Source organism: Cokeromyces recurvatus, assembly GCF_025118155.1.
Source record: "Cokeromyces recurvatus strain NRRL 2243 chromosome Unknown BX663scaffold_19, whole genome shotgun sequence".
In the NCBI taxonomy this organism is placed as follows: domain Eukaryota; kingdom Fungi; phylum Mucoromycota; class Mucoromycetes; order Mucorales; family Mucoraceae; genus Cokeromyces; species Cokeromyces recurvatus.
The window spans coordinates 213,260-230,922 of NW_026251405.1; the positions used below are offsets into that span (position 1 = coordinate 213,260).

At 28.9% G+C, this 17,663-nt stretch overlaps 8 protein-coding genes across 8 annotated transcripts; 4 read left to right on the forward strand and 4 right to left on the reverse strand.

The window, feature by feature from the left end:
- Positions 1-505: 505 nt before the first annotated feature.
- On the reverse strand, positions 506-2,168 carry BX663DRAFT_553394 (phosphatidylserine decarboxylase-domain-containing protein; the record flags this gene model as incomplete). Its single annotated transcript, XM_051531443.1, has 6 exons — positions 506-1,168; positions 1,262-1,491; positions 1,555-1,639; positions 1,721-1,872; positions 1,943-1,997; positions 2,055-2,168. 6 exons carry the CDS (start codon positions 2,166-2,168, stop codon positions 506-508), a joined length of 1,299 nt encoding a protein of 432 aa, XP_051381137.1.
- A 1,012-nt stretch (positions 2,169-3,180) lies between these two features.
- On the reverse strand, positions 3,181-4,316 carry BX663DRAFT_531958 (B-cell receptor-associated protein 31-like-domain-containing protein; the record flags this gene model as incomplete). The annotated part of the gene is made up of 5 exons (XM_051530417.1): positions 3,181-3,327; positions 3,409-3,484; positions 3,569-3,731; positions 4,000-4,063; positions 4,272-4,316. 5 exons carry the CDS (start codon positions 4,314-4,316, stop codon positions 3,181-3,183), a joined length of 495 nt encoding a protein of 164 aa, XP_051381138.1.
- A 1,377-nt stretch (positions 4,317-5,693) lies between these two features.
- Positions 5,694-7,193, forward strand: BX663DRAFT_515128 (HSF-type DNA-binding-domain-containing protein). Its single transcript, XM_051528386.1, has 6 exons — positions 5,694-6,035; positions 6,097-6,248; positions 6,320-6,687; positions 6,778-6,826; positions 6,896-6,958; positions 7,031-7,193. The coding sequence occupies exons 1-6, from the start codon at positions 5,866-5,868 to the stop codon at positions 7,153-7,155; spliced, it is 927 nt and encodes a 308-aa protein (XP_051381139.1). The 5' UTR covers positions 5,694-5,865; the 3' UTR covers positions 7,156-7,193.
- A 1,115-nt stretch (positions 7,194-8,308) lies between these two features.
- BX663DRAFT_114365 (PPPDE putative peptidase domain-containing protein) lies at positions 8,309-9,413 on the forward strand. Its single transcript, XM_051521502.1, has 5 exons — positions 8,309-8,346; positions 8,443-8,465; positions 8,590-8,638; positions 8,686-8,809; positions 8,863-9,413. The coding sequence occupies exons 2-5, from the start codon at positions 8,463-8,465 to the stop codon at positions 9,341-9,343; spliced, it is 657 nt and encodes a 218-aa protein (XP_051381140.1). The 5' UTR covers positions 8,309-8,346; positions 8,443-8,462; the 3' UTR covers positions 9,344-9,413.
- Positions 9,352-10,546, reverse strand: BX663DRAFT_515135 (uncharacterized protein). Its single transcript, XM_051528387.1, has one exon. The coding sequence runs from the start codon at positions 10,198-10,200 to the stop codon at positions 9,484-9,486; it is 717 nt and encodes a 238-aa protein (XP_051381141.1). The 5' UTR covers positions 10,201-10,546; the 3' UTR covers positions 9,352-9,483.
- Positions 10,547-11,356: 810 nt separating this feature from the next.
- Positions 11,357-14,302, reverse strand: BX663DRAFT_515138 (uncharacterized protein). The gene is made up of 8 exons (XM_051528388.1): positions 14,129-14,302; positions 14,034-14,078; positions 13,257-13,959; positions 12,630-13,164; positions 12,157-12,507; positions 11,906-12,076; positions 11,647-11,844; positions 11,357-11,587 (listed from the first exon to the last, which is right to left on the reverse strand). Exons 1-8 carry the CDS (start codon positions 14,256-14,258, stop codon positions 11,453-11,455), a joined length of 2,268 nt encoding a protein of 755 aa, XP_051381142.1. The 5' UTR covers positions 14,259-14,302; the 3' UTR covers positions 11,357-11,452.
- A 328-nt stretch (positions 14,303-14,630) lies between these two features.
- BX663DRAFT_487747 (uncharacterized protein) lies at positions 14,631-15,735 on the forward strand (the record flags this gene model as incomplete). The annotated part of the gene is made up of 2 exons (XM_051524771.1): positions 14,631-14,766; positions 15,284-15,735. The coding sequence occupies 2 exons, from the start codon at positions 14,631-14,633 to the stop codon at positions 15,733-15,735; spliced, it is 588 nt and encodes a 195-aa protein (XP_051381143.1).
- A 1,343-nt stretch (positions 15,736-17,078) lies between these two features.
- BX663DRAFT_515144 (uncharacterized protein) lies at positions 17,079-17,633 on the forward strand. The gene has a single exon (XM_051528389.1). It carries the CDS (start codon positions 17,386-17,388, stop codon positions 17,575-17,577), a length of 192 nt encoding a protein of 63 aa, XP_051381144.1. The 5' UTR covers positions 17,079-17,385; the 3' UTR covers positions 17,578-17,633.
- Positions 17,634-17,663: the final 30 nt, after the last annotated feature.

Here is a 17,663-nt window from a genome sequence, read left to right on the forward strand (position 1 = left end):
TCGCTAAAAATGGTAAATAAACTAATAAATGGAAGGTTATCCATCCTTATATATTCATTTCACTATTTGGTAGATTTTCTTCAAAACATCAGAATTAATGATTGAATGTTCTTCGTTCTCCTCAAAAAATAAGCAAATACAAGAAATAAAAGAACAGTAAGTTATTATAATAAAATAGAGGAAAAAAAAAAAAAAGAGTACGTGAATAACATTCTCCTTTTTTTTTTTCTTCTTTCCCTGTTGAATAGTCAACTATTAATTAGAGAAGGCTTTCGAACTATTTTTTCAATTATCAAAAGACCAGATTTGTTCTATCTTTCAGAACAGGAATTTAATCAGTTAAGAGATTTAGTAGGTTATTATCTTGGAAATATAGTGGATGAACGGCATCCAGCCAAATTATGGCTTTTACAAATTGAAACGATTTTAAATACAAATGAACAAATAATAGCAGAATAAAATAAAGCGTCCTCCTTCCTTTTATATATGTATATACTTTTCTTCTTTAAATATTATTATAGACACCAATTTGTTCTCCTATCATCACTAATGTTTCTAGAGATCGTTGAGAGTTTTTTAACAAATCTTTATCCCAAGTTACTGTATCTTTAGGGAAAATGGTTATAACAGTTGAACCACCATATTGAAAGTAACCCATCTCTTGACCTTTTTCTAATCTTTCCCCTTCTTTTGCATTTGTAAGCACAATAGAACCAACCAAGAGAGCACCGATAGAGACTAATACATATTCGAATCCATGATGACTTTCAATTATGATTCTATTTCGATGATTTTCAGTAAACACATTGATATCTGCTGTAACCACACAGGGATTCACTACATCCATCATATTATTAAATAAATAACCAAGGATATATTCTCTCTCTGTTGCTGGATTTATATTATTATTCTGTTTACCTGTATAATAAGTTCCAGAAATAGATTGAATAGACTTTATTTCTCCCTTTGTGGGAATATGAAAACGATGATAATCCTGTGGTGCAAGACGAAAGATAGCTAGAGATCCACCTTCTAACTTTTTCGCTAAAGATTGATCTTGTAAAAGATTTGATAATGAAAATTCTTTTCCTTTAATCCAAAAGGTAGTTGCAGCATCTATAGAATCAAAGACATTTAACCGACAATCTGCTGATGAAACAATAACATTCTATATATTATTATGAAATAAGAGAGTTTATTCACCATTCTAATAATCCTTCTTCCCCTCCCCCCACTCCTCCCCTAGGAAAAAAAAACTTACATCATCATTTGGATCTGCTATAGGTCTCTTTGAAGGCAAGATAGCTCTTGTAAAGAATTCGTTAAAGGTTTTATATTTATTCAAGTCAGAAATTGCGTAATTATCCATATCTATACAATAATGGTGTACAAAGCTAGGAATAGATTTAACTGACTCTGGTTGGTCAAAGTAATGTCCTTGACGTATAGTTTCTTTGGCGAAAAGTGAATGCATTAACGTTGTATCCGCCACTAGTTAGTAGTCAAATCAAAATGAGTAAGTTAAATAAAATCAAATTTCCATTTATTATTTACCACTATCTGCATAATAGTTATTGAAGAGTATATGCATACCGATACGTGTATAAATCGGCATTTCTTCATAGTGTAATTGACCTGTCTAATAATAATAATAATAATAATATTTGTATTCATATATACTATTACGTAGTACAAACATATCCTATAACCTCTATTATACCTCACGTATGACAATAAAATTACCAAATTTTTTTTCTACAGCCAACTTGAAACCAGTAGGTACAGCAACATGTTTATAGACCCAATTACTTAATTTATGACGATACCAGTGACGTGGGGCCCTTGAGCATGGAGCATGAATACAACCAGTTTCTAAAATATATTTGTATATAAAAAACAACAACAAAAGTCAATGTTTCTATCTATATTGTTATTTACATACCAGTAACAGATTCATTTGTTGGATGTGTGCTTTTATCGACAAAAGAACTAAAAGACTGAATAATATTTTAATAACAAAATTATTCTTTTTTTTTTTTTTGTTAATATTTTACTTTCATTAAAGATTCCTGATCCTTGTCTGCAATATGTTCTTCAACAGATAGTTGATAAGGTTCTATTAGCTTTCTTTGTTCTTCTTGAGATATGGCTTGGTGTTCAATAACCATTATAAAGATAACTTGTAAATAAAGAAAGAAAGAAAGAAAGAAGGAAAGAAAGAAAGGAAAATAGTATGTCTGCTGCACAATGAGTTAGAAATAATAGGATTTTATATACAAATCAGCATAAATAAACAACACTGGTTATTATACATATATATTACATAATACTACGTTTTAACATGAATTAATTAACAAACAAACAAAAAAAAAAATCACCTTTCTGGCAACTCATTTTTTTTTTCAACTTTCAGGCTTATACAAGTCAAATAGCAAACTAGTTTAATTCAAACTACAGTTATTTTTTTTTCTTTTTTTTTTAGTAGTTATTATGATGAGCAGACAACATTCTACTATTTGATCATCAAGAATGTATATATATATAAAGGACATGACAGTATTTAGATACTGTACAACAGCAGATATAGCATTAGGAAGGTGGGTTGAGATTTTAGTCCCTTATTCATCACAAGTAAATATCTGGAACATACAGTTAGTAGTAGTAGTAGTAGTAGTGTATTTATTTTCCAAGATGTACAAGTTCCACGAATAAAAGTATATACATTTATCTATTTGTGCATAAGAAGAATATACACAAGTATTAGGAGAGATTACAGTGATGACGATAGACGATCATTGAATCAACTCCAGTCCTATATAGGTTGAATTAGATAGCCATTTATATATGTATATATATATATATATATATATGTGTGTGTGTGTATGTATGTATCTATTCAGCAGATGTTTGTCTTCTAAGCTAATAATACTTTTGAATATCAAGCATGTTATTCCACAAAATAATTAAACTCATTATGTATATGCATTACTCGTAAAATAGAATAATAAATTTACACTCTGAAACCAATAAAAACGTTTTAGTTGTAAACAATAATAATATGCAACAAATAAATTATTTCCTACTAGAAAAGTAGTAGTGGTGAATATAATGATCACATACACGCGTAATTTTTATTATTATTGAAAAAAGAAAAAAAAAGTATTATTTTATATTATTAAATTAAATATCTTTTCTGCTTTCTTTATCCTTGTTATCAAAAGAAGAAGTATTATCTTGTTTAACAGGTTCAAGTTTAGTTTTCTCTGACTCAATGGGTGCTGTATCCATCTTTCTAGCAGCAGCTTTAACTGCTGGGTCATTAGAGGTCTGGATATACATATTAAATAGTGAAGGGGTTAAACTTTATCTATTTATACAGGGAAATAAAGAGATAATGCAGATACTTACGGCTGCTTCAAGTTCAATGAACTCATCTTCTAATCGAATATAATCTTGTGCCATGCTTTTAATCTTATTCAAGATACTAATAATAAAACAATTCATAGGAATTTAACAAGATTATATAATCACATTTGAATAGAACCACCCCCCCTCTCCCAAAACTTACAGTAATAATAAGATAGTAAAACCAGTAAGGTATAAGTTTCTTTGAGCATAAAATTTCTTTGCAGCTTGACCCACTTGTGCTCTAAAATCTGAATTACCCGTAGGGACACCATTCTCTTCCTCATTAACGACTTCATAAAACGCTCTTAATGTATTAACAGCATCTAAAATTCACCTTAAATAGGTATATAGAATATTATTAAATAAATATTTATATTTACCCAAGAAAAGAATAAAGATAAACCTATAGTATGTATGTATATTAGAAAGGATCGATCATATAGGATGCTTTTTAATAGTATAAACTTACGCAAACACAACTCTCATCACATATTGAAAATGAGCTATCTATATGTATATAAAAAAAAATACAATTTTTCAGTCACTATTCAACTATTTAAGCAAATAATCATGTATCTATCATCCATCTACTTACAAGAGGTGAGGTAGCAATCCAGCGGAAAACTGGTTTTTGCCATCGAGTAGGAATAGGTAACTAAAAGCAATCAATAGATATACAACAATGGGTCTATTTGTACATATATTCTTTTTTTTTAAAAAAAAAAAAAAAAAAAAGTGTATTAGCATGTACTTACCAAGAATAAAAAGAAAACGAAAATCTTTTTTAAGAAAAAAAAAAAAAAGACACCAAAAAGTAAATGAATACATTTTATTCTCTATATTTTAATTTATTTATCCTTTACCTCAGACGCTAAAATAGCAAACACAATACCATAATACAGTGCCATTTTTTATTTTATTTTATTAAATAGATAAAAAAGAAACAAATAGTAAAAGAAGAAAAAAAAAATAGAATGCATAGCAATATAAAATTACATTTATACATCATAGTATCGCGTATTTTTTTTTTCTTTTTTTGAACATAAAAAAAAACAATAGTAGAAAATTATCTTTACGTCATTCTGAAGACATTATTGAATTATGAACAGCTTGTTGAAAATAAAGTTCATTTATTAACAGAATTTCAAATAAAGGCATTGATGTATTCTTATTGGATGATTAGAGTACATCATGTTGTACCTATAATGATAAATCAAATGATTTTTTTATACAAAATAAAAATGACATATAGAAGAAGCCACCAATTATATGATTCGCTTACTTTTATATATAATGCTTTAAATCATGTTTAAAAATGAAATAGAGTAAACTTATATATAATAAAGTCTAGTATGTTTAAATAGAAGGATTTACATTGTAAGCTATCTTTTTTGTTGTTTTAAAAATAAACTATTTGATGTGATATCCACTGTTATTAAAAGAAAAAAAAAGGGTCTTTTTAGGTAAGGAGGAAAAAAAAAAGGTAATTATTATGAACAGCTTGAAAGAATAGTACCAGGATGGTTCGAATTTATGTATACTACTGACAAATGTTAGTATTCATTCTGAATAATGACCTTGGCAGTAGTAATCAGGGAATTAGTATGTATAAATAATAAAGAGGATATCAGTTTATTAGGCAAGAGAATATTGTTTGATGGTGAATTATTTTTAAAGAAGATCAAAGTCAAGTTATTTCTGGCATTTTATAAATTCTAAATACTACAGCTATGTAACAGGAAGCTTCTGATTTATAAAATGCAAACAAACAAAAAAGAAGGTTATCTCTATCTGTACTATGATGACATAATGTGCTTTTATATTTGTGTATGTTAAGGAGATAAAGATATACTTTTTTTTTTTTTTTTTTTTTTTTTTTTTTTTTTTTTTTTTTTTTTTTTTTTTTTTTTTTTTACTACAGCTAATAGAATAGAAAGTAAAGTAAATTTACTGGTTCCCTTACTTGAAAGATATACTCTGAGTTAGTGATATGACGTAAATAATCATAGAAGAATTAAAATATTTCAGAAAGTAGACAATGTCAATTCTTATAAAAAGAAGCAAAAGCTTTCAGCAGGATCGAGATTTAGTTACATCAAGTAAATAGTAGTGTTCTTTATTATTCCATACAAAACATTGACGTTCTAGAAGATTTTCTGTTTAGGGGCAACCGGAAGTCACGACAAATTAGAATTATTGTTTCCACTGAAAATACAAAAAGGCATTTGTTAATAATTTATATAACAAATGCATCGGCAAAAAATAAAATAAAATAAAATAAAATAAAATAAAATAAAATAAAATATACAAAACTTTACTCCTTTTTGTTTTTTTTATATAAAAAATATTAAAAAAAGTATTCTTTTATTTGTATCCCTTTTTTTTTTTTTTGCAAACAGGCAAAGAATTGTATATCTTCTATTAAGAAGGGTCATTCCTCTTTTTTATTATACTCTAATGAAGAAAAAAAAGATAGAAGACGAACGGCATTTGTCACCACCAACACATCAACAAGTTAATTCTATGGAAAAAAAGGGGAGAAGACAGCAAAATAAACATGGATTTGTAGAACGATTCTTCAGAGTAGCTCCAACAAGGAATGCTGCATTCATTACTAAATTATTTGCGTAAGTTTAATCAGCTCATGTTAAAAAAAAAAATTCTTAAATAACACACATATATAACTAGCATGGTAGATGATGAAAGTACACAAAATTTAATAGCTTGGACTGGCTCTGGCGATCAATTCACAGTATTTAATAATGTTGATTTCTCAAGGAAAGTTTTACCTTGTTATTTTAAACACTGCAACTGGTCAAGTTTTGTTCGACAATTAAATAGTGCGTTCTTTTCTTCATATATGTGTGTATATATATTTTTTTTTAACTTTTTTTCTCCTTTGTGTATATAGTGTACGACTTTCATAAAACGAAAGATGCTAATTCGGATATGAATACAAGCGGGAGTCATCCACAGCGTTGGGATTTTAAACATCCCTGGTTTTACAAGACAGGATTTGATAAGTTGCACAAAATAAGAAGGAAACCACCTCGGAATAGGCTTATACCCCAAATAAGATATTCTAACGTGATGGACGTCGTTCCTTCTGAAAGTTCTGAATATGATATCGATAGTTCTGCATCACCAAAATTAATGGATTCAGCTATTCAAGAAACAATTCATCAATTACAAATTTCAACTGAAAGTTTAGAAGAAAAATTGGATCATACTATTAAAGAAGTAAAAGATTTAAAAGCTGTTGTTGAAAATCAACGAAAGGTAAAAGAAGGAGAAGATCAGCAAAGTATGATGTATGTAAACGTTATAAATACAAATATATAAATATATATATGTGTGTCTATTTTGTAGCTTTTGAATAGTTTAATAACTACAATTGAGTACATAAAACCAAACCAAGGTAAGAATTAAAGAAAAAAAAACGGGGGGGCAACTGTAACGATTTTATTAATATGTACATATATTGTAGAGGAAGAATCTGTTATATACAATACACACGATCAAGTTCGAAAACCTAGAAAGATCCATGAACGTAAATATAAGAAGAAAAAGCGAAAAAAAAAGAAAAAAAAAAGAAAAGTTTACATGAAATTCTTGTAAATAGTACTTGGATCAACTACTACTGAGTCTGCTACTCTGACTGGAGTTCACCAGCATCATGATCACCATTATAATGGAGATCAAAGTAGCCGAGATAGAAAAAATGTAGTAATAGATAGGATATTTTAAAGAATTATAAGACATTTTTTTTTTTTTTTTAAAAAAAAATATATCTGCATCACAGCACATAATGTACTGTTGAAAGCAGAATAGCATTAACAATGTCTTATAATTCTTAAATATACTTATCTTTTCTTTTTTTTTTCTTATTTAAATAAGGAAAAAAAAGATGAGGGGAGAAGGAATATAAAACAACAAAATGCAGGTGTAAAAATACTTCAGGAAAACGCAAAAATTACTTTATAGCCAAAGGTTTTAATGGAAAAGAAGAATTCTAATTTATTTATTTTTTTCCATGCACATCTTAAAATTACAACCTTCAAAAGGATTTTAGTGTTTACAGAGATAATATTTTTTTTTGGCCAAACTTTGTGGATATGATTAAAATGTGTGGCGGCCAAGAGTTACTTTTATTTGTGATAAATCCACACATTTTCTATATAATTTGCTTAATAAAAATTTTAACACACGTATAGTTTTCTATTGTCAATAAATCAAGATCATCAGTAAATTAACCAGGCTAACATTCTTTGATATATAACTATCATCATTTTTTAGTAATCATCTTTATATGAAAGTAGCTTGACTACTTGCATAATAAATAAACAAGCTAACTGAGAGTACAAGAGTTGATTCTAACTTTAGTACTATATACTTCAACAGGCTTATGGACTTTTAGCAAAACAAGTAAAAAAGATTTCTTCCTGGTAATGCAAGCTTACTTTGTAAAGAAAGAAAGAAAGAAAGAAAAATTTACTAGCTACTGTCTGACATTTTTTCATACCATTTCTATTATTGAATGATGTTACATAAAGAATACCTATTTTATTATTAATAGTGTTTATATATACTGCTTCTTTAAATAAGTCCTATAAAAGAAAACTTGACTTTTAAACAGGTGATAACAAGCTAGAAAAAAAAAAAGAGAGAGGGAGTTTTTTTTTTCTTCTTCTTTTATTAACACGATTGACAACAGAATAACCAAGGCATTAAATTCATTCAAAAAATGTAAGTTATTGACTGTTGACTTTTGAGACATGCTAAGATTATCACCAAAAATGGAAATTATATTGCGGTAAGAAGGAAAAAAAAATTTAATGCGTTAAATAAATCAGTTCGAAAAAGAAATACATTGTTTGATACTCTATTTTTACTAATCAATGTTTAATTACTTTTTTAATAAACGTGAATTTGAAGAATGTAACACTTCAAAGCAACATGGTACATTTCATATACATTAGTAAATGTGTGTGTATGTTTTTTTTGTTGTTGTTGATTAATACTTGTATAATATAGTTTATGTTAATGTTTATGATATGGTATATATATATATATTTGTATATATAAATATATGTTACTGTTGTGTTGATATATGCATATATATATATATATGTATATATATTTGTTAACTATTAAAGTGATGCTTATATGAAATTGTATTAGCTTGAATCTAACTATTTAACCCAGTTTGGTTATTATGCATTAGGCATTGGTAAGTTGAAAAAAGCAATGAAACAGTTAAAACTTAACAATTCTTAGGTGTATTTCATTCCGGGGTTGAGATTGGAGATAAAGAATATTGCTTTGGTGGACATGATGTTCCTAATGTTACTGGTGTTTTCGTTGTTGAACCAAAAACAGGAATTCCTGAATTGACATTAAAGTATATATTTATTTAAATATTGGAAATAATTTTCTAAATACTATTTATTAAAGGAAAACAATTGACATGGGAACAATGGATTTGACAGAAGCTGAACTTGAAGATTTATTATTAAAATTATCTGATGAATTTATCGGACCTTCTTATAATTTGCTCACAAGGAATTGTAACCATTTTACTGAAGCACTTGTACAGAAACTAACGAAAAAGCCAATACCTGCCTGGATTAATCGTGCTGCTAAATTAGGAAGTATATTCCCTTGTGTAGTACCTTGGGAATGGATTCAACCACCTGAATTTGCAGAGGAAGCAGAAGCAGAAGCAGAAGAAGAAGAAGAAGAAACATCAGAGGATGAATTATTATCACCTTTAAGAAGGAGATCTTCAGCTATATCATTACTTTCAAGTAAACCTATTAAATCTAATAGTACACAACAACAACAACAGCAGCAAGGAAATCAGTTTCCTCAAATGACTAGATTTCAAGGTATCTTATTTCCTGACGAGGAAAGTAATAACAGCAGTAAATTATGAATGTTTCCCTTTTTATTATCATTATTATTATTATCATTATTATTATTATTATTAAAATAGCAAAATAAACAAGATATCCTTATATTTGTATATGTATATGTATATAAAAAAAAAACACACAAATAATTCATATACTATCATTACTTTCGTCGTTTTGATAATTGCTGAGGACCAATATAAGCTTCATTGTGTATATAATCAGGATCCAAATCAGATCTTTTAAGACATGTCAAACAGACTTTGATATTTGATTTACCTACAACTGCTTCTAATCGTTTAGGTAAAGGTCGTACGGTTAATTCAACAATAGGATAACAGCTGTCTGTAGGAAGAAAAGCGGATGAAGGAGATGTAGAATAAATAAAATCAGTTGCCTTTGAACCCTTGGGTGGCCTTCCACGACGAGGTGTTGCCTTCATAACTGAAGTTGCAGATTCATTACCGTTACTACAACTCATGTGTCTCTCTTGTCGATAAAAGACATGCTTCGGGTGTTCACAATAACCAATTTTAGTTGAAGTAGCCTTCTTTTGTGTAGTCATGTCACTTTCTTCTAAACTGGATCTCTTTTTCTTTTTTTTTATAGAAGGTATTGATTTAGGACTACCACTACTACTGCTGCTGCCATTATTAAAGGAATATTCAAACTGCTGCGGTAAGAATGCAAATTGTTGTTGCTGTGATGGATATCGATGAGAAGATAAAGTAGGTTCACTAGATGATATTGAAGTCAGGAATGCCATAAAATATGGATCTTCCATTGGATCTTCCTCATTATATTTACATGACGGATCAAGATCTACGAGGGGGAGGGAGAAAAAAAAAGTAAATATACATACATACGCATATATACGCATATATGATTAAATAGTTTTGCAATACTATTTTATATGTACACTTTATAAATTTACCACTTGTAAAACTCAAGATATCATCATAAAAGTCTTGGAAATGACTTGACATATAAGAGATGTTTGTATTATAATAATTGTAATTATTATTCGTAGAATGAGTTGCGGAAGAAGAAGAAGGTATTTTTATGGCTTTTAATTGCGTTTGATATAATGAATCGTTTTCTGTATTATCTGATAAATTTTCTTTCAAATCTTCTTTTACTATTTGAGAATCGTGATCGTTACTAGAATTATGATTGAACATTTGATAAATGCAAAGTAAGAGAAATAAAATAAAATAAAAAGAAAGACCATATCTTTTTGACATTTTTATATGAAGTAAATAAACTGGCATCAGCTAACTTACTTTACTTTTACTATACTTAATTTAGAGTTTTTTTTTCTTATATAGATATGATGATGAATTTATAATCAACTGTCTTTATGCCTATTTTATAGGTTGTTTTACATTAAGTAAAACTAGTTGGCAGCAAGTAGTCTAAAGAAGAAAAAGAAAGAAAAAAAAACTAATCAAACGGAAGGACCAATGGTAGATATACATCATAAGTTCATAATGATAATAACACTTTATATAAATATAGAACTCCATCAATAAGTAAATCGTCTATTCCTCTATAAATACACCCCACACGAATAGAACAGGAAATAATTCACTCTTCTTCTTCATATGAATTCATAATCATAACAGGTTTTCAGGTCGTCTAATTTTCGGGAATTTGGTCTGTTTTAAATATAGCTGTCAACGGGCAAAAAACACACACACACACACACACACACACACACACACACACACACACATAAAGAGGAGAGAAAAGAGAGAAAAGAGTGAGTGAGTGAGAGTAGAAGACATTGAGTTTGTTTATAATTATGACATCCATGCCTTTTCTTGTTTAACATAGAAGTGCATCTATTTTATTATATTATTTTTCGTTATTGAATCATGTATTCTCGAGATCTATACTTGATATTTGATTTAAAAATAAAATTATATGATTTAGAGCATGATAAATTAGCACCAATAGCGATAATTTATCAATGACATAAAAGATATTAATTAGAATGCGATCTGTATATGCTAATGATATCCCATAAGGCAATCAAATTTAAAAAGGAAAAAAAAAAAAGGTAAAATAAAGTAAAAGTAAAATTAAAAAAAAATCGTTGCTTTATTTATTATACGCAGCTATAATCCACTCTACCATATTTCACATTTATTAACAGGATTCATGGGACTATCAGCTGGACAATGAAAGATTTTTGCGAATTCAGCATTATTTTGAACCACACCATTAACACGAGCAGTTGCTGGTGAATGCACGTCAGTAAAAACCTATTATATATAAAATTAGGTATGTCTAATTACAAATTATTATCTATCTATCTATATACCATTCGATAAGCTATTTCGGGTCTTTGTTTCTTACACCAAGTACGACCAAAATTAATAAAAAATAAAGCTTCAGGGGCTAATTTTTCTAAACCAGGCAACAGTTGCTGTTGTTGTATCTTGTTCGATACTAGTTTCTGGTATGCTACTAAAGATGCGGAGATTCCTCCATTATCTGCCAAATTTTCTCCGAGAGTTAACTAAATTAATTCATTTTTGTTATTTATACTTTTTTTTTCTTTTAAGGAAATCAAAATTTACTTTTCCATTAATATGAATCGAATTATTATCAGGACCTGTTGTATTAAATTTAGAATACTGATCAATAAAGCATTGCGTCTTTTCTTCAAATTTTGTTGAAGTTAGATTTGTCCACCAATTATTTAAATTTCCATTCCCGTCAAACTTTCTACCAGAACTGTCAAATGCATGCTATGATGTATATATACACATATATATATATATTAATAATGAGCCATTGGATAACAGGTATAAACCAGATTCACACTTACGGTTAATTCATGACCAATTATCATACCAATACTACCGTAATTTAAATAATCTGGATAAAATGAATTATAGAAGGAAGGCTGCAAGATACCAGCAGGGATAACAATTTGATTCATGTTGGGTGAATAATATGCATTCACTGTTTGAGGTGACATGAACCATTCATCTCTATCCACCTCTTGTCCTACTTTCTTCCACATCTTTTTCACGTACCATATGGCAATATTGTTTTCAGTATCATAGAAACTAGTTTTGTTGACATAAAGATCCTCATAATAGCTCTTGATTGAATTCGGCTCTCTCAGATCAGGTGATATAATACTATACCCAACTTTATGCTTAATTAAATTCAGCTATAATAATAATAATAATATATAAATATAGATACATGTATACTCTCTTTCTCTCTCTCTCTCTCTCTCTATATATATATATATATATATAAAATCCCTCCTTGCCATGCTTTTTTAAATACCTTTTCTATCGCTTTAAGTCTAGTTTGTTCGTCTAACCATTCAATGTTTGGAAGACGATTTAACCATGCCTCATGTACAGTCGTCAACAGTGCCTCAGCTTTCTTTCTTTCCTCTTCCCCACCAAATTTCTGTAAAGCATAATAGCGACCCATGGAATTGGATAAAGCACTGCTAGTGTAACTGACGCATGTTCTCCATCGAGGCTGCTCCACTGATGTGCCCATGGATATCTCACCATTCATTTTCCGATAGGCAGCACGAGAGGATTCATCCAAGGTATATACTTTGTTGAGCACATAAATGATGATAAAATAGTCTTGTAATGTCTGTAATTTGACTCTGTTACTCGATAGTAATAAATTAAGTCTTTCATAATATAGAGGGGTTCTGATAATAACCGTATCTGGTGTATAAATACTATCTGATGGTATCAAAGAATTAATAATTGAAGCCCAATCCATGAATGGATACTTGTTCTGAAATTCTGAGAGTTGAATAGGATTATAGAGTTTTATAGGATCCTGTAAGTCTTCACTATAGAATAAAGATGTTAGGAAAAAAAAAAAGAGAGAGAGAGAGGGGGGAGGAGGGGGTTATGTATATGATATGCAAGAAAAAAAAATTACTTTTTAAGGGACATATTAGCCAATTGGGCTTCAAAAGCAATAAACTCATCTACAGTAGCTGAGATCTTTTCCTGTGACCAAAAATGAAATCCATACTTTTCGCTTGCTTTAATACGAAAGATACTATCTTCTATACTATTTGAAAAATGACCCAACACTTTATAAAGAATATCATTCAAACCATTTTTATATTTTTCTAAAACTTTAGGATCCTCATAATATTCTTTAGATGGCAATACAAGTGAAGCTTGATCCAATAAAATAACATTTATATTTTGGTTTTTATCATCTTGATCAACAAATAATGAGAACAGAGTAGAGATACCGTATTGATTAAACAGTGACATAGTTTGACTGATGACCTGAATATTGTCCTTTGAAAAATAGAGAGATTCATTATTATTATTACTGTCGTCATTGCTATTTGAATTTGTGTTTATAGGAAAGATTTTATTCTGAAATACGGCAATATCTTCATAAATAGGTGTAGGTCCCAATGAATTAATGTAAGTAAGGTTCATACACGTATCATAATAAGTTTTCATCATTCCAAAGTTTTCTTTATCTACTGCTTCTTGTTCCTGCGTATGAAATTCAGTATCTATAGTAGATAAAGACTGATAAATCTCTTCATAATTCCCTTCTAAAATTGTATGCATAGCATCGATAATAATATCGTTTGTTTCCTCAAAAGTGCCGTTGGCTATCCGTAAATAAATAAATAAATAAATAAAATAAAATAAAGCGTACATATAATATGAGTAAAGGCTTATTTACATGCTCTATCTTCAGCAATAGTAGCTCTTTTCAACCAATTACCACCTATGAAATGTCAAAATCAGACTATATATGATAAATTTATATATATTTACAAGTATATTGATAAAAATCTGAACAAGGATCTATATTGAAATCTATATCATCTAGAATACTTTTTGCTATCTCGATACATGCTTGTGATGAACACGTTGTCAAGTTATTACTTGTAGGACCTATTTCCATCCTATATGAATATATAGGGGAAAACAAAAAAAAAAAAAGGGAAAAGGAAAAGGAAAAAGGAAAAAGGAAAAAGGAAGAGAAAAGTTTAAATTTTCTCATGATTTTTTTTTTTTTTTAAAAAAAATAATAATGAAACTTTACTATACATAAAAATCTATCTCTATGCATTACTCCTGTTTAAGTAATGTGTTATTACGATTAAGAAGAATTTTATTTAAAAATTAAAAAATGACCAATAAGCACATAGTATTTATATACTGGTCAGATCGCTATGGAAAGAAAAACCCCTTTGGGATAAAAGGGAAAATGTTAAAGTGTATGTATAAATGATGATGATTAACTATCAGAAAATCGTTGTTGTACTGAAAGAAGATGATGGTCAGAGGGTTCAGGGATTTGGGAGTGAAGCTAGATAGTCCATCTCCAAGCAGAATTACACATATAGAAGGCCAGCGTATGAGCCAGACATCAATTGATTTTCTCACTTTCTTAGTATGGAATGTTGATGGTAATAGATTCAAGAGATAAGAGAGTGGATCTTCAATAGATTTGGGGCGTCTGGAGGCGGTTATGCAAATGCAAACAAGAAAAACTATTAATGTGTTATTACTGTGATTTGCATTTGAAATTCAAGATTTTCAAAAATAGAAATTCAAACTTTTTTCTGGCCAATCAAAATCCTCATAGTCCATTTAAATTTTCTGTCTACCAATTGAAACTTCCTGTTACCATTCAATTTTCTTTAAAGTGGAGGCATATCAAATTTATTGTAGAAATAAATGCTTACTCTAATCTGAAGTCGACTTTTTATTTCTGATAAGGCGACGTTTTTTATTATTATGATATTTTATTTTCTGCTATAAAAACTAAACTTTTTTTTTGGATTGTTACGGTCACGGTTGCCAGTTGGATCTTATGAAATTCAACAAGCACAATTCTTTTTTCACTCTTCAGTTTTTATTACAATGAGTGAAAGTAGATAAACCCATAAAGTCAAATTGAATACTTTGCTGATAGCTCTTTAGCTAGAAAAGTTTTACAAAACCCTAAATTGATTGAATTGCTTGCTGGATCCATTATAAAAAAGGATTGTCCTAGTTTCAGTTTTGTTCAAGTAGAATTTTCGGGTAATGATTCTTATTTTGTTCTTTACATGGCTCAATCATGTGCAATCCTTTTGGAGATTCAGTCAAACCTTACAAAAAATTCGATGAAACAATCAGTTGAAAAATGCTTGGAGGTATTCTACCGCTTTGACATACAACCTTTGCTTGTTATTCTTTGTACCGACAAGATTTCCTCCTCGGTAAGATTACTGTTATTACCCACTTTGGAAAATTCTCATAGGCAGATGTTCAATAGTACTGTATGGGCGGAGAAGTGCCTAATTATCCTCAAAGATGCAATTAACTTAAGTGAAGACGAATCAAACAAACTTGACCCATTAGCGGTATTTGCGATCTATTTTTTCCGATGATGAAATGCAGAAACAAAAGCTGCGAGATATTGGAAATCCTATTCTGAGGGATATAAGTGATTGTTAGTCGTACTTGCGACATTCATAACAGGGTTTTTCTTGTAATAGTTTTCAATGTAGAGTTGCCTATAATTTTAAGACAAGGCTACACAATTATTATAAAAGTCAATGAAAGGACTATATTGTATGGAAAGATGAAACATACAGCGTAAAGGTATAAGAAATAGATCAACCTCTATTTGGTGGGATTAATTGTGACTCAGGTAATATAATATTTAGAGGCAAACGATTATAAAAGCAACCTGTAGTTATAATGTAACATCTTTTAACTGAATAATTATCTCCAAAGGACTTTAAACAGATTTATTAGTTATTTTTTCATATTTTTCAGTACCAAAACTGGTCCTTCTTGAGTGTTGCTTTTCAGCTATTATTCTGTTTACTGATAGACTATTACAACTATTTAAATGTTCTATTTTCAAGAAGAATTCTAACGAGTTTTTTCTCATCTTTTAAACTAAAGATAAATAGATATTTATTATTATTTTTAGTACTTGTTACAGTATGCGATAGATAAAGGGATCACAGATGACACACAAACGTAGATGTTGATTCTGAAATAGTCTTGTTATCTGGGGGGGAAATCACTCAAAGGCATAGTTCTTTTTAAAAACAGACCCAAAGGTGTTTCTTAAACATGTTGTATTTAGCTTTATTTTTATGTTGTATCGAAATTGATTGCATTTGCTTTAATGCAGAAATATTATTATAATAGAAGATATTCATAAGTTAGCAGTTGCTTACATATTGTATTATAGACATTACTTGCTTTCATATTATGATGAATTATAGCCTATTTAATTAGATAAATTGGTATACACTAATATCCTCTTCTTGCATATAGACGAAGACTTTTCCTCTTTTTTTTAGTTTCTGTTTTGGTAAAAGAAAGACTCAAGTTGTATCAAGATTGAAAAAAAAAGAAAAGAAAAGCAGATACAGATATGATGATTAATTACATAGTTGATGAAGAGAAGAAGCATAATAGTCAATGAAAAAAGATGAGAAAAATAGTAAGAATAGGTAAAACGTGGCTGCTTAGGTAGTTGAAATATTTTGATTTTCACATGCAGTAATATAATACAGAAATTGACTTTTTTTTTTTAGCTGAAAAAGTTTAAAGAAGAAAGTTTTAAAGAGACTCTAACTGTCTTTTGTATGAACCATGTCCAATAAAGATATTATTCATCTTCTAAAGATTAATAGATACATGGTAGTTGATATCTTGCGATATAAGCTACAAAAATTAAATCTTTTGATCTTAATGAGCATAAATTATCAAGATTTTGTAGTTGATATATTATCGATGCCTTAAATATTAGCTACTAAAAGTGTATTTATGTAATATATCTACTATTATTATTAGCATACAATCAATATTACTAATAATAACAGGACTATCCCCTTTATCAATTTTAGAATGGCGATAAAAGGCCTAAATTATGCAACAAGTCCTAAATGCAACTAGTACAGTGCGAAATGGCAAATTTTTAAAAATCCTAAACTAGATACTCATGATCTAGCCCTTGAGCGAAAATAGAGAAAATAGCTTAAAAAAAAAATTAAAAGAGGGTCCTGAATAGGATATATATGAAAAGAAAACTAATAAAGTCAATTGTGCCAAAAGTCAGCTACAAGAAAAGTATAAGGGATTATCGTATAAACTACTTTAATCAATATCTTTTTGTCTTAACAAAAGATGCATTTGATACTTTAACAAAAGTCTTTGAAGGGTTTAGTTTAGAATTTATATCCAAGGAATGTAATATATCAATCAAATGAGCTACATTCCATGCAAGAAATGATAAAAGTAGACTTTAAACAAAAATTTGAATGGATAAACTTAGATATGACGTTTCTCTAAAATT

Coding starts and splice junctions, on each gene's coding strand:
- BX663DRAFT_515128 (XM_051528386.1), top strand. CDS start 5,866: ATGAAGAAAAAAAAGATAGAAGACGAACGGCATTTGTCACCACCAACA. Junction 6,249..6,319: donor TTTTGTTCGACAATTAAATA/GTGCGTTCTTTT, acceptor TTGTGTATATAG/TGTACGACTTTCATAAAACG. Junction 6,827..6,895: donor GTACATAAAACCAAACCAAG/GTAAGAATTAAA, acceptor CATATATTGTAG/AGGAAGAATCTGTTATATAC.
- BX663DRAFT_114365 (XM_051521502.1), top strand. Junction 8,639..8,685: donor TTATTATGCATTAGGCATTG/GTAAGTTGAAAA, acceptor AACAATTCTTAG/GTGTATTTCATTCCGGGGTT. Junction 8,810..8,862: donor ATTCCTGAATTGACATTAAA/GTATATATTTAT, acceptor TATTTATTAAAG/GAAAACAATTGACATGGGAA.
- BX663DRAFT_515135 (XM_051528387.1), bottom strand. CDS start 10,200: ATGCGTATATATGCGTATGTATGTATATTTACTTTTTTTTTCTCCCTC.
- BX663DRAFT_515138 (XM_051528388.1), bottom strand. CDS start 14,258: ATGGAAATAGGTCCTACAAGTAATAACTTGACAACGTGTTCATCACAA. Junction 14,079..14,128: donor AGATTTTTATCAATATACTT/GTAAATATATAT, acceptor GACATTTCATAG/GTGGTAATTGGTTGAAAAGA. Junction 13,165..13,256: donor GCTAATATGTCCCTTAAAAA/GTAATTTTTTTT, acceptor TTTATTCTATAG/TGAAGACTTACAGGATCCTA.
- BX663DRAFT_515144 (XM_051528389.1), top strand. CDS start 17,386: ATGAAAAGAAAACTAATAAAGTCAATTGTGCCAAAAGTCAGCTACAAG.